This window comes from Zerene cesonia, chromosome 9, assembly GCF_012273895.1.
Source record: "Zerene cesonia ecotype Mississippi chromosome 9, Zerene_cesonia_1.1, whole genome shotgun sequence".
Classification (NCBI taxonomy): domain Eukaryota; kingdom Metazoa; phylum Arthropoda; class Insecta; order Lepidoptera; family Pieridae; genus Zerene; species Zerene cesonia.
The window spans coordinates 2,876,767-2,893,416 of NC_052110.1; the positions used below are offsets into that span (position 1 = coordinate 2,876,767).

Sequence of the window (16,650 nt, forward strand, 5' to 3'; positions counted from 1 at the left end):
TATATATATATATATATATATATATATATATATATATACACAAAAATTGCTCGTTTAAAGATATAAGATAAGTAGGACTTTTGATACATAAGTCATATATGTCAATTATTAGAATTTTTGAACTCTAAGTTGATTTAAATAAAACATCTGTATATCTCGTTAATCTTTCATCTAATGAAATAAGCCTATACCCTCATGCATAAACAACTTCACCATTATGAGTTACCACAGCGAAGGAAATCTTCACTCATAAACAGCAGTTCCGCGAGTCAACAACCCTTTTAGCACACTGCATCACCGCAAATGTTATAGGGCACGTCAAGGCACGTTTGCGTACGGTGACGTCTCGTTAACAAAGGGAAATAATTCTAGTCTCCTGCAATCTCTATAACGTATGTCTGCTTGATTTATTGCGCGTTTGTTCGCGCCTCACGAGCTGACGATGAATGCCGCTGCGCTATCCGCGATGATTTTAAATACAATACGTAGGAAATCGCGGCGGATTGTTAACGATGTTTGTCATAATCTAATGTGATTTATGGACAAAACTTCGGCTCGATGTGAACAAACAACAATGATGTATTGATGTTCCTTTCAATGGCTCATTAGTGATAAATTCATTTTGAGCTAGGAATCGTGTGTCACTAATGTGTCCTTTTACATTTGAATCGAAAATCTTTGAGAATACAACATACATATATCACACACACTTTCTGTTGAAACGATGATTTGAGATGATGATTGATATTTAAAGATATTACGAACGATAGGAAATTACAATCTCGCTGCAATATTACAAATATTGAAATGTAATAACTCCGGCCGTCGATTTAAATATTCGCAGTAAAAAACAGGCAGTTATAGACACATATCGATTACACGATATGCGCAATCCATGTATGCAACCATATCGAAACGAACCCAGATGCTTAGCCATTAAGGCATTAGAGAAATTATACGGTCTAGATAATAAATGTATACGTCATACAAATTGAATATCGGAGGTTAATACCGGCTAAGAAAGGTAGAAAGTAGAAACTGACAAATCATATTAGTCGATCATGTCGGGATATTTCCCTAATGCGATGTAATTTGTCCAACGTACGGCATAAGCCAGGGGTATTGGATTTACTTGTACATGTTTGCCAAGTTGTGGGGAGCAAGGAGGTGTTATTGCTTCCGCTGTCTATGCAAATGATAATTAAAATTGAAATGACGTTAGATTATTTATCTATTAATAATTTGCAAGTATACAATACAAGTATACAAGTATACCAGATACAAGTAACAATACTAGTATTACAAAGAAAAGCATACCTTTGTATGAGAATAAAAATAGAAATGATTATTTTTTTTTATTTTACTTAAATTACACATTATTTTCAAACAAGCTTGGAAAACCGATAAGCGGTACTTGGTTCTCGTTACAACATTAATTATCATATCGCATATTTCTATTTATCGTATATCACACACAGAGACAACAAAATTCACAGGAGACGTAACCAATTACACGAGCGAAAATGATAATTCAATCTTAGAGCAACAACAATGGGTACATGGCATCCGATATATCGTACGATAAACTTGCACACGACGTCGATGCCGAGATGCTAATTAGGAGCATCTCGCTGGCGGCGGTTATTTGAGATATGTTCATTAGACCTCGTTTACATTGTGCGCTTCGTTAACTATGTAATGATCCTTCGATTCTGCATTAAATTCGCTTCTGTAGTCTCCTACTGACGAGTTAAATGCTTCAATAATTAAATCAGTTTCAGAAGTATTATTACTCATGTTATACATGCGCATACGCACACATGATACAAATTGATACACGTAGTCTTAATTTGAATATTTAAAGCTGCGGTCTTTGTTATTTTAATTTAAAATATATATGAACGATTTTATGTCAAATTTTTTTCGATACCCTATCAATCGTAGTTGAGAAGAAACCCGCCTTCTGTACAGTTCGTACAGGAGACGGGCATTCAATTGTTATTCTTTCAATTGTATTAATAGAGTGTCATTATTTTTCTAAGATAAAATAAGCATAATTGATAAAAAAAAGTTAAACAAGTAGGTATGAATTTCTAATTGCTTTAGTATTTTTGTCCGTGAGTTCGTTGATCGATTGATCTTAAAAATTAACTAATTTTCAGTTGTAACCTAGTATAAAATAAATAGAAGGACTAATGTAAACGCGCCTTACGAGTAAACATTAAAGACAATGTAGTCACTCACATGCAGTAAAAGTTTCTAAAGGGCATTGTTTTTAGCTTATGCCTCGTCTGTAATTAACAATTTCTCTTTAAGATATTTATCAATTTCTTATTCAAAATGAGTTTTCACTTAACCACTTAATCTCTGTATTCATTTGTTATAATTATAATCTCGTACTATTTAACACACTCATTCTCTTTCATCAGATTTTGTGAGTTTGTAAACATATAAAATACAATATAACCAAATTAGTGTTTCCACCAATAAATATATAATCTTATTCAAAGATCACGATATTAAATCGCGATATCATAAAGATCAAGAAGATAACATCGCATTTAGACTGCTGTATTTTACCGTCCTTATACGTGTATAACATATATATATATATATATATATATATATATATATATATATATATATATATATATATATATATATATATATATATATATATATATATATATATATACTGTATACTGTATATAGAATCTTCATATAATACTGAAATATCTTATACTTTGCATATGAATTAAAGCGGAAGCCGGCAAACATTGCTATCCTACTAATTAATTAATTAATATTATAAATGCGAAAGTTTGTGTATGTTACTCTTTGACGAAGATAGCTGGACAACTGGAATAACACATAGGCAAATTTTTATCCCGATATTCCTACGGGATACAGACTTACGCGCGTGAAACCGCGGAGCGCAGCTAGTAATTAATACTATTCTCATTAATAAACGTGCATGATTGTTTGTTTGACCTTCTTTCACGTCGTCATGGAGCGGTATTTTTTTAATATTACATAGAAGACTAGACAGTGGCTACTTCATATCGAGATCAATTATGATGCGTATTTGAATCACTCCCAAATTAATTCCGATATTTGTATATTAAAAGGCCGGCATTAATAATGTGATATATATGACAACTGTTGGTTTTCTTTGAATAAGCGAGGGAAGCCGCTGGCATAATCGTGAATCATAATTCTTCATAGGCGCAGACACGGTATACATGGTGTTACAATATAAATAATACGGTATGTTTTTCTCATGTGTCGCCACGATATAAGGAGACCAGCGATAATTATATCAATCGAGTTACAAACATCACATCTGCACTACAGTACCTACAGCTTTACTATTACGGCTGTTTAACGTAACCAGCATTAAACATTACCGTTTAATTTAACATTACAACGAACCATAACTTCACAACGGTCACCATTAAGATGCAATACAAGATACGGGCAACGATGTAATGAGCATGCAAACGTGGTCCCAGCGAACCGTCGGCTAATCGGCCGATATCAATATTATCGCTTGTGCGGAAAGAAAGTTGTATTGTTGCAATAAGCACAGCTTTCAGGTGTGTATGTAAAACGGAACGTGCGACACACGTCACGAAGCGACCGCGTTGGGTAACCCGGCCTCATTACCGCAACACCAGGAACGAATGTGTCTCGATATTATAATACGTACATTCATACGTAGCATCATAATGTTATCTAGGTAATTGTAACAATTTCGCTATCTCGAATATGTTTAAGCAAAAGTATGTTGCCTCCTTGTCTGATGCGTGACTCAGTTATTAAGATGGACGATACTACATATCAGTAACTAAAATAGCAATCTTTTTAAATACGAAGTTAGCGTTTTTATTAAATATTTTACATTTTTCATTTATACTTACAGATATGTTTAATGTTATTATTAAAACCTAAACTTAATAGTTACAGATGCGAGCTAGTTTATTACTTTATCTATTTTAAAGCTGGTGCCTCCCGTCCTAGTAATATTCGCCTAGTTCTAATAATTTAAAGGCAATTAAGTTTTTAGTTAAAATAATCATTTAACTATTCATTCACCACAAGATCGTATAGAATTGATTGGTTGCCATATTTTACAGTACATAAAAATAATTGCTTATGTATTCTCTCAAGTTCTGAAACGTTTTTCTGATCTATGTGCCATTCAGCTTGCATAAGAAGTTAGTTCCTAGTATATAGAATATGTATAGATTATACCACTCAGGGATCACGTACATATACAACGGTGAAAGAATTATTCAATTCGGTCAAGTAGTTCCTGACCTTAACGCGTTCAAATGAACAATCAAACTAGTCAGTTTTATATTATTAGCACAGCACATTTTATGTTAAAAGCATGAAAAAAAGTTCCATAACACGAACATGCATCGCATCACAAAGGGTACATATATACTCTTACCTATGCCGTACATAAAAAGTTAAAGCAAACATACGAATAAAACAATGACATCATAGTCACGTATTGAATGAGCTGGTAAAACTTAAAGCCATTGACGTTGGTTGTAGTCATTTTATATTATTCAGCAATTCTCAATAGGTGATTGAGAATGAGCTTATTCAATATGAGAAATTTTTAAAGAATAGAATTTTTTATCACGAGGCGAAATTGAACCCGCGTCATTTTGCCAAATCAACGCAACGCCTTGCCTCTTGGCTGGTGACACTAAGCAATCGAATTTCTTCTATTCTTTCGGTTTAATGTGCCTAAGGGACACCTCACGCCATCTATTGAGATAATTAAGAAGCATCTCAACCAATACGAAACATTATTGCAATGACAACAATATTGTATAGACGGATCGCGGCCTATGTTAAATTTAATTTTTTCATCAGCATTCAAATGCTTAAAAATTTCATGCTAGTAAGGGTATGCTTCTTCTAGATGTTGATAAGAGTTAATAAGTTGATAAGAGTACAATATTTTTTTTTAGTCGTGATGTTATTTGGGGAAAATTATTCAGCTCTTCTGCCTTGTAGCGGAAGACTAATGTAAAACAATAAAACAATAATCCGTTAAATAAAAAAAAACTATCGATTTTTAAAACAATCTTTTAAAACAGTCTTCATCTTCCTAGCATTCAATGATATTCTGTCGATTTAACGTATTAGAAGCATATTCAAAGCCTTTCATTTCTTAGTATAAACAAAATAATATAACATAAAATATGTTCTGGAACTTCTCCTGAAGAATCATTTTCTTTTTTCTAACAATTATTGTTGTATTGTTACCCAACAACCACTCGTTGCAATCCTGATGTCGTTGAAATATCCCTAGCTCTTGTATCAAATGTTATTTTTTAATATTTTATTTAATTTGACTTATCTGATATTTTGGTAGATGCCTCAAATAACATTGTGCGTAATATTATGTCCATACCTCATGTTTTCGAACGTTCCACGTCATCGAAATATATCTTATACTATGTAAATTCCCGTGTGACAATTTTAGTTACCAAGCTCGGCTAAACGGCTGGACCGATTCTTATGAAATTTTGTGTGCATATTGGGTATATCTGAGAATCGGCCAACATCTATTTTTTATACCCCTAAATAATAAGAGTAAGGCAGAAGAGCGTTTGCCGGGTCACTATACATATTCCCAATAATAATAACAAACTCCCACGCACACGCACGCAACGTCCTCGAAGCTTCCCCGTGACACACAAGCACACGCACACTAACCTGATGTTCTCGAAGCTTCCGCAGCAGCTCGTGGTAGGGCGCGGCGCGCGCGGCCGCCAGCGACGGCGGCGGCAGCCGGCCCTCCATCACGTGCAGCCAGCGCCGCAGGCAGCGCAGCTCGTGGGCCGGGTCTGTCATAGCATTGTGATATTAATCGTACGGTGTTAAGATGCGTTTTATCTTGATATGTGTCCAACATTTATAATACATACAATTTAATAATTTAATTGTTGTATTATAGTCTGCCTATGACCACGCCGGTTTTAACCGTTGGTAACGTCAGGATAAATAATATAAATAAATCGAATTTAGTTATTCCTTAATGTATATTGAATTAGATGGTATATTCGTCTTATTATTATTATTACTTTTTTGTAAGTAGGTCACTTCATAAACATGTCACATATTAAATTATATTTAATTTTAAATGACATTTATATCGACCCTAGTCTTAGCATTCAAAGAATCATTCAATGATCGAATGGACCTTCATAATAATTATTATATTTAATAAAAAAATATTTTACTGTAAGGCATGCAAAGCTAAGAAACATGCGCCCTACCCGATGTTTGCTACCGCCTGCCAACTACAAGCACTCGAATTCCATAAATTCCCGAGCGCCAAACTAGATGGCGCTTCCAACAAATTTTCATGTGGCAAGTTTCAAGGTTTGCTAACGCTACCTCTACTTAACACAAGATGGCAGCAATAGCACCATAAAACACTAAATAGAAAATTTTGTGAAAATTGGGTACTTATTAGCACTAAACATAATTCCCAACTCCCCTCTATCTACATCTTAGACTATTATATCATAGCATTTTAAATGGAAAAATTATGACGCAAAGATTTCAACCACCGTTTGATGTACTTGATTTTTTTTTTCAGGAAATAAAAAAGGAGTTTAAAGATCGGTAAAAATATTTTCTATTAGCTTACCAACAGTGTCGGAGCAGTCTCCATCGCGTTGCTGCTGCTCTGGGCTAAGTAGCAAGCGGAGACTCTCCCACTTCACGTTCAGATGTTCCACACGCCATGACACCTGGGTAGACGAATTTTTAATAGACAATTATATGTATGGAGGTTTTTATTAATAAGGCTCCCTTATATCATGATTCAAACAAATGGCGTATCATATAAAACTAGCTGTGACCCGCGGTTGAAACCGCGTAAGGCCGCATCCCGTAGGAATATCGGTCTAAGAAGTGCCTATGTGTAATTTAAATGTCCAGCTATCTACGAAGCAAATTTCATTGCAATCGGTTCAGTAGTTTTTGCGTGAAAGAGTAACAGACGCACACATACATATGTATCCATCCTTACAAACTTTCGCATTTATAGTATTATTATTCGCCAATAGATTTCAGGAAGAGTCATAATAAATTGGGACTACTCAAACGCCTCCTATTTGTTAAAAAAGTAAGTTTAAGTCGATAAAACACGAATAAAACACGAATATGACATTTTCTAAAAAAAATTCCTAGCTAGATCGATTTATCGCCCCCGAAACCCCCTATATACTAAATTTCATGAAAATCGTTGGAGCCGATTCCGAGATTCCAATTATATATATAGATATATATATACAAGAATTGCTCGTTTAAAGATATAAGATATAGCTATATTGTGCAACTCAGAGTTGCTAGTAGTTAGGCGCTTCTCTGTGCTTTCGAGGCGCCTTCACTAGAGCGGCTCGACGGAACAGTGGGTGTTTTAGTCGATAGGAATCGGACATAGGACTCCGAGTATATATGTACGCAAGATTTCCCAACTCTTAAAAAAAATTTTCACAACCGGTGGTAAATATTTATCTTCGTATTATGACGATTAAAAGCGGTTCTTAAAGAAGTCTAGGTAAACAAATAAATGAATCATGATCCTACCGTTATTATTACCCTAACGACATGAAAACAAGAAGAAATATGTAGAATAGTTAAGATAGAGGATAAGAAGCAAAAATTATAAACACATAGTAGGTATATATTTATAAATCGTTTGGTGAATTATTAAAAACATTGAAAATAACTCTAAGGTATTAAATAAAACGCCAATAGGAATCCTGTATAACATTTTTTAAGGCAATAGAATGATAAAAGTCCTATGATGGTGATCGCTGATCTTCAAACCAGCATCTAGTCTTGCCATCTATTTTTTCGCATTTTAAAAGCAAATTTCCCCGTGGAATATACCAAATGGAATACACGTAACATAAAACATTACCTCAGCGCCAGCCTCGGGTATCCTGTCGAGGATGGCGGAGGCCTGCTCGACGAATTTCGCTCGACGCGGCTCCACTGACACTAGCTCCGACATACGATTCTGAAAAATTATGTTCATTTATTATTATAATATTACTACTAGCTTCACGCCCCAGCTCCTTCCTGATAGTCATTTTAATAATATAACCTATCCTATCCTTTTATGTTGGATCAAGCTGCACATCCTATCCTTCTATCCTACTAATATTATAAACGTGAAAGTTTGTGAGGATGGATGTATGTGTATGTGTATGTTTGTTACCCTTTCACGCATAAACAACTGAACCAATTGCAATGAATTCACGGAGATAGCTGGACAACTGGAATAACACTTTTTATCTTGATATTCCTACGGAATATAGACTTAGGCGGGTGAAACCGCGGGGCGTAGCTAGTAGTGAGTAAATTTGATTAAAATCGGTTGAGTAGTTTAGGAGTCCATCGCGGACAAACAATGTGACACGAAATTGATATCTTTTAATATAAAATATGTATGGATAAATGATTTAAAGACTGTCCCTTATATTGTTTGGAATAACTTATGATTCGTGGACATCATATGCAGATTTTATTGAGCATATCAGCGCAGAAACTTGTTCAATATTAAAATACCTTTTGACCTCAAAAGTGCAAATCAATCTCAACTTTCTACTTCATACATATAGGGTGAAGTATCAAACGATACAATACTTGAATGTAACCAAAATGTTCTCATGACCTCGTATGTACATGTGTTGGGTCACTATAACGAAAAAATACAAAACGAAACATTTTCAACTAACTTTCACACAAGTCAGGTTGCTGATGTATTGATGAAAAGAAATTTTATATTTGCGTAGATGTAGTCAAGATGGATTTATGACGTTAATGTTTGGAGGGAACTAAATAAGATCTTCGATACATGTTTAGTTGTGGTTGTATTGCGTTGTATTCAAAGCTTATTGAATTTGTATTCAAAGCAATTGACAAGATCGAGTAGCGTATACCTAACACACCGCGTAAAAGGATCAACTCTTATGTGTAAGGATTCTTTCTCTGCGAATGACAACTAACAACAAAACAAAATTTATTTCAATAGCCGTTTTCCCAAACTAAAATTTAATACAGTAACTAAGTTAACCAATAAACTGTTCACTAATATCATGACACATAACATTGAATGCCAAGAATGACTATCAATGCGCAGCCAGCCCGAAAAAGAGTCAGAAAAGCTTGCTTATCCACTAATAGCATTCTAACTCACCGTTCTCAACTTCCTGCTGGACAAGTTTTCCGGACTCGAGTATATCTCCTCCTGCACGTGTGTGAGCCACTGGCACAGCTCCGTGAACTCCGATATGAGCTGGCTGAGCGACCACTGCCGGTTGAAGCCGGACGTCGGGTTCAGCAGCCGCGGCCCGTGCAATACTGACGCGTTGTTCGACAACAACTCGCCGTTTGCTTCCTGGAATGGTAAATGAGATTTGTATGAGTTGGCCATAATTATAATTAATGAGAAAATAATAAGAACACCTAAAGGTAAGATAGAAGACTTCAGAATAAAGGGTTAAATTAAGATCATCATTTTGTAGGCATGTATGCTTTATGCACCTAAGGAAGAAAAATGAAAAAATAATTCCCCGTGTTACATGCAAAGAACAGCTTCTATTTTATTCATGTTACTAACATAGTTAATCGGCAGTCAAAAACTTTCAATCCACTAGCATCAAACATAACTCCCATCGGTTTACTGAACCAAAAGTTGCGGTAAAACTTCATCCCTCTTCTGCATTCACAACTACAAATTATCTATCTCTCTCTCACCTTGCACGTATCGATGATCTGGTTGTCCATGATATACTCGTAGTGGTGCTGCAGCAGCGGCCAGAGGTCGTCGGCGACGCTGCCGCCGCTCGCCGCCGAGCCCCAGCTGCGCCGCCACGCTTCGCGGCATGGCTCCTTCCTGGAGATTTGTAGATGGAAATAAGTATATAAAAAGTATAGCGAATTAATTTATGTTTTTTTTTATTGTCGTTAGACAGGAGACTGGCCAGATCGAAGGTGGATATCGGCTTATACATGCAATCGTTGCATTGACTAACATAAGCACTTATTTTAACTACAAAATATACGTCTTAAAACTAAATATACCGACGGCTAAATATATTATGGTTTTATACTTTTTTGAAAATCACTTCATGAATAAGCAATATAAGAACAATTTAATATACATGGATACATAATAATAAATTTGTATATAGCGCGACATGTTGCTTTTATTAGTTTAAAATAAGATAGACCAATACAAACGAAGTCTACCAAGAACAATTTAAACGGTCAATAGAAAAAGTTATTATTTCTTTATTCATCGGACATCGTGCTTCCTATGACACAAATAAATTGCTATAAAAATAATGGGTTTGTATTCTCTAAGAATTTCAAAAAGTTATTTATTCCTCGCACAGGAAACAGACACGTAGTCTATAGATGATTTTCAAATTTGTTATTAAAATGTTTCGATCACAAATGACACCAGCCTTGAATAATGAGAAGTTAAGACAATGGGTTTCGTGATACTTTATCGCAATCACTCTTCGGTACACAAACATCCCGTGGTTGAGTGCTTGCATAACTGTTATCTTTGTCTCTAATCTTATGGGATCAAAGAATTAGGATGAAAGATGTCTCTTTTATAATTGCTTACTTAACCTGCTCGCCGCATTCCATCTAAGATATGGAATATATTTATAACGTCTATCGTAAACAACAATCAATCTTTAAAATATGTATTACAGTAAGATTAGTGTCATATCCTACTTCCTTCCTACTAGTCGTACCTACTAATAATAGAAATGCGAAAGTTTGTGAGGATGGATGTATGTGTATGTATGTTTGTTACTCTTTCACGCTAAAAGTACTGAACCGATTGCAATTAAATTAGTACGTAGATAGCTGGACAACTGGTATAACACATAGGCAAATTATCCCGTCATTTTTATCCCGGTATTCCTACGAGATACAGACTTATGCGGGTGAAACCGCGGGACGCAGCTAGTAGAATATATTTAAAAAAACCAAGATCGGTTTTGGCGGAGCACACTAAGTGTTTTCCTAACCATAACCGTCTCATTTCTCTTTATTAAACTTTTATTGAAAGAAAAGAGAAATACACGTATGTATATGAACAAATACTTTCAACACTTTCTATGGGTTTGTTAAAAATAACTAAATTGTTTATGCTTTAATTATTAAAAAAAATTGTAGAGGGGAGTAATTTTTACAATATATTGTGATACAAATCTTATAGAAAACTGTAATATAGATTGTAGACTTTAGTTTCTTGATAATTGTCTACAAACCTTGAAAACCTAGATTATTCGTCTGCAAAATATTTTCACGCACATTTGCATACAGAGTAATTAGAGCACAATAGTTAATCAGTTCATAATATAATACAAAGTCGCTTTCCGCGACTTATTACGTATGCTAAGATCTTTTAAATTACGCGACAGATTTAGATGAGGCCTTTTTAATAGATAAAGTGATTGAAGAGGAAGATTTATATGAATAGTAACATTCATTAAATAGTGGAGACATACTGTTTATATCCCTTAACTATAAGACAGAACAGCTGTTGCCGGGTCAACTAGTAATAAGCAAGAGTCCGGCCCGGCATGCAGGAAATAAATTGTTTCAATTTATCTGCACATGTGATAACAGCACCACTGCTTAAAACGGTGAAGGAAAACATCGTGAGGAAACCGGCATGTCCAAGAATCAAAATAAACAATAAACAATAATTTATTTATCAAAACATTTTGTTACAACAACAACAAAAGTTCGACGACATGTGACATCTGCCAACCCGCACTTGGCCAGCGTGGTGGATTATGGCCTGAACCCTCATAGGAGGCCTATGTCCCAGCAGTGGGAACGTATGGTCCGATGATGATGATGATGAAAGTCACTTTACCTCTTTTTAGTAAGGCTGTGATAGGGCCTCTCGAGCTGGTCACAGGGCCCGTTGGGGTAGGCGGCGCTCTTCAACGAGGACAGGGAGAAGCTGCTCTTCATAGCCGAGTTCTCGAAACCTGAAAGTTTTGTGATCAATTTGTTTTATATGTCATTACTATTTAATACATAACATTACATTCTGTTTCACATGAATAGAACTATTTTTATTTGGTACGAAGTTATATTTAATCTTATATCTTTAAACGAGGAATTCTTGTATATATATATAATTGGTATCTCGGAATCGGCTAAAACGATTTTCATGAAATTTAGTGTATAGGGGGTTTCGGGGGTGATAAATCGATCTAGCTAGGAATCTTTTTTAAATAATGTCATATTCGTGTTATATTTGTGTTTTATCGACTTAAACTTACTTTTTTAACAAATAGGAGGCGTTTGAGTAGTCCCAATTTATTATGACTCTTCCTGATATCTATTGGCGAATAATAATACTATAAATGCGAAAGTTTGTGAGGATGGATGCATATGTATGTGTGCGTCTGTTACTCTTTCACGCAAAAACTACTGAACCGATTGCAATGAAATTTGCTTCGTAGATAGCTGGACAGCTGAAATAACACATAGGCACTTTTTATACCGATATTCCTACGGGATACGGACTTACGCGGTTTCAACCGCGGGTCACAGCTAGTGGATATATAACATGCACAAATATAAATTTATATATTTATAATTTTTTATTAGCAAATAACCTGTTATTTAAGATATCGTTGATCAGAATAATGATCGTAACCATTCTTAAGATATCGGAAGTCATCTGATACCGACGATGAATTTATTATTTTCCGGATATTACTTCTACCTTAGGAAGAAGAAAAAGTCTACATGATATGTATGCAGCTCAGAGAACAGAACGTTTGTCTGTCTATCACGTCTATCATACACTAAATCCGTAACTACATCTATACTAATCATATCAAGCTGGTAGGCCTGACTATTTGTTTGTGTTACATATACCATGTATCAACAAATATCAATTCAATTCTTTCAATATGTCCATACTGGTCATTTATTTTAAATATATAATCTCAATCAATTAAAATCTCTCATCATCTCAATAAAATAAACCCAAAACATGTTTTCATGTTCATTAAATAGAAAACTGTTAGACAGAATGTTTTGTTTTATCACTGGGCGCCTATATTCAAAATGGTTTGGAGAGATTTTCAAAAATGATTTCACCATTGGACATGTTCGTGAACCTTAAATGCTATAGACTACATATGTCCCACAGACGAAAGCGCGGTTGATCGCTAGTATCAAATAAAGACATTTGTTTAACTATTAATAAAAATATATATAATTAAACTATACTCACTAGTGGACATCTTGCCTCGAACGTTCGGGAACTTCCAATAAAATCAATTTACTTCTAAATCAAACATTAGTATTCCCTTTTGTACTGTCTCGTCTCTTTGTACTTAATCTCTTGGTACAATTTCATGTGAACATTAAGTCTAAATTGCTTCATTTAATAAACTATTGCGACTAGATTCGTTAAAGTTAAATATAAATAAATAAGTGTGTCTTAATCATGTAATCTTGAGACAAGACTCATGAATTTGAAGAACAATCGTCGTGTTTTGGTGATGTCGTCGGTGGTCACATTTTGTTTTGTCAGTTCCTCCCTTTCCTGGCGTGGCGTTGCACAATTCGTCCCTTCGTATCTGAAACAATCAAAAAATTTCATTAACATATATGTAACTTACAAGCTGCATTTACGAAGTTACGTTCACATACGCTTTTGAACTACGTTCTATATAGCTGGAATTACTATATTTTTGGTTGTGTTTCAAATAACCGACATGTTTGGTAGAAAAGAGTGCAATCTTATGCTTAAATTTAGAAAGACTACCAGTGAATTTGTTTCTTTCGTTAAAGAGAACTTTCTGTGGATTACGTACGAGTAGTGGCAGCGATAAGTACAAAACACGTAAACAAGCACTCAAGTCTCAACTATTTACCAATAACTTTCACGAACCAACCATTTCAAAACATCACTAAGGGCAAATGCAAAAATGGAAAGCGCCTCTTGCGGGTACAAATTATTTTTATAGTTTCACACCAATTTGCTTCAACAAGAAAATTGCTAAGGCACGAAATGCAGCGGTTTCAACCTATTAAGTTAACAAATTGTAAAACTATTGTTTGTTATACATATTAATATAGTTATAATGTTACAACTTCATGCTGTATAAATACAAGAGAATTATGAAACTACCTATAGAAAGAAAAATGTACAAAAGAGCTAAATTATGGGGAGAAATAAAGAAGTACCACAAAATTTAGTATTTTAACAGCAATAGTATAATATCCTTAGATATATTCATTCATATCCACGTCCGTTGTCTTAATCCCAAAAAAACTCCGCGTGTGCTATGAATAGAGGGCTCTAAATGGGGTTAAACACACTTCCTCACGCGACACGCTAAGCAAATAAAAAAAAATACGAATCGTTTCATTAAGAAACTTATTTTGGTCGTTTATCATAGCCCTCGTTTAGGGGAGGTCCCATGATTGTATCATTACTGTCAAACATACTGCTCTGTCTCATTAACCAGTTGATATACTACATAATAAAAATAATAAATTGTTTTAATAATACTAAGCTATGCAAACGCTTAAGACCACTGTGGAGTCTGTACCTTCTTCATAAATATAGCTCTAGGTAGTATCAATTGAATATACAGTTCATCGTTATAGCGACCTGCAAATATAGTTACTAGTTGATATGTACGAAACAAGTAAATAAAAGCGCCTATAATTCCCAACAGAGGGTCCTAACGCGGAAATAGCATGAAATTCATTCCCTTAATGCATATAAATTATGAACTTTCAATTACTCTTCCAGAACTGCGATAAATCACAATCAATATCGTCCAACCTCTAAACAATGCGACACTTGTACAAGTGCCCTTGCTAAAGTACAAAGTATAAGACGTCACTACTAGAACGTGCAAACCACAATACATAATGCACCCTTCCGGCGCAGAACTGTCCCTGATTTCTTTGCCATAAATGTATGTGTACAAGTAAAGTTTCACCGGCGGGTCAACGAGGCTAGGGCTGAGATAAATGGCCCATTGAAGAAAATTATAACCCGTGAGCGCTGACTGAGGAAATATTATTGTCTCCAACCACATAGCTTATACGCATCGATACTCACAAAACGAATAAACGTTTTAAACTGTTTAAATGCTAACGCATCTTTAAAAAACAAATATGACGTTAACGTTATCGATAAAAGTAACTATTTAGGTTATAATTCTACAATAAGAATCCTAAAACAAATTTTATTTTGTTCCTTTAGGAAAGATACATTTTATAGGGAGTGAATATCACTCGGCTCTCGCCTGATCATAAATAACAGCATCGTCAGAAACATCTCATCTCTATCTCGAACAAATATCGAAAACAATCACGTTCCATAGCCAATACCAAGAGATGCTACGATTGCATTATCAGCATTCCATGCAAAACCAATTCACGCTAATCTAGCGTTAAAATGACCCACTTATAAGGTGGAAATTGCCGTAACAATTGTTATATTGTATTTAGATCGAACACGACAATGTGATCCGTATGGAAAGCATGTTTCGCGTTAAACAAACGTTTACTTTCTAATAACCCAATGATCGCTGGCTACGGGTCAATCCGGCCCTCACAATATATTCTACAATTTAATCTCTGTTGCAACGGTAAATGTAATTGATTTTCAATTTATAGCCGGGTAAGTACGTGAACGGCGTCGTAAAGACAATAGGTACATAAGAGTGGTCCCTGAGAATAGCGCTCAGAAAACAGAATAGCGCCATAATGTATATTATACAATCAAATAACGCCAAGCTGTTTTCAAAGAATATATTGTAAATCTAAACAATATTGTAATTATCTATGAAAATGATTAAGTGTGTGTGAAAGTGTTAATCAGAATGTAAGAACAATTCGTTATTTCGATCACAGCAGATTAGAATTATGATAAATGACTACACCACAATTACGCGTGCGAAATGCTTCTACAACAATATGAGAAGCGATGCTTTCGCTAAAGAAAAAATATTTAGAAATTACAGTGTTAGAAAGACGGATGCGAAATATGGGAAATGATTTAGTTGGGCCATTTGCGAAAGATACGACCATTTATGAAATAAAATCGTAGACAAGGTCTATATTAAACATAAAATATGAACTCTCCGAACATTTATGTATAATTATTATTGAAACTGTCGTAACAACAATAATTGTATTTAAATGAGATTATTTGAACGAGCAACATCCGTTATATTCATAGTGCAAAGTCATTTTAAAGCAAATGTATCGAAAAATCAAGCGCTGAACTTAAATCAATAGAGTGCCTTATTGTAAATTACATAACAGTCTTGTGGTCAAAGAGTATTACCCCCAATGCAACTTTCTTGTTTCACTTAAAACCGTTATTAAATAATAACAACCACGTTTCATGACGTACACTTATATAACATTGAAAGATTTCAAATTCACACACTCGAAAAAAACGATAAAATATTTTGAGCACTGCATAATTTTACAAAACGAACAGTGTCTTAATTGCTTCATTATTTATAACCTTTACACATGAATTTGAAAGATTTATATGACGAGGTATTATTAAAGTTGTTA

The 16,650-nt window shown here is 34.6% G+C and overlaps 1 protein-coding gene across 4 annotated transcripts in view; it reads right to left on the reverse strand.

The window, feature by feature from the left end:
* The window catches only part of LOC119828893, a 201,845-nt gene that overhangs the window by 118,194 nt on the left and 67,001 nt on the right, over positions 1–16,650 (reverse strand). For all 4 annotated transcript variants that reach the window (XM_038351198.1, XM_038351197.1, XM_038351195.1 and 1 more), the window contains 7 exons: positions 13,331–13,679; positions 11,951–12,068; positions 9,802–9,940; positions 9,242–9,442; positions 7,961–8,059; positions 6,680–6,782; positions 5,740–5,870 (listed from right to left, as the gene is read on the reverse strand). In XM_038351198.1, coding sequence (XP_038207126.1) covers positions 5,740–5,870; positions 6,680–6,782; positions 7,961–8,059; positions 9,242–9,442; positions 9,802–9,940; positions 11,951–12,068; positions 13,331–13,340 — 801 coding nt within the window. In that variant the 5' untranslated portion in view covers positions 13,341–13,679. The remainder of the gene's footprint in view (positions 1–5,739; positions 5,871–6,679; positions 6,783–7,960; positions 8,060–9,241; positions 9,443–9,801; positions 9,941–11,950; positions 12,069–13,330; positions 13,680–16,650) is intronic.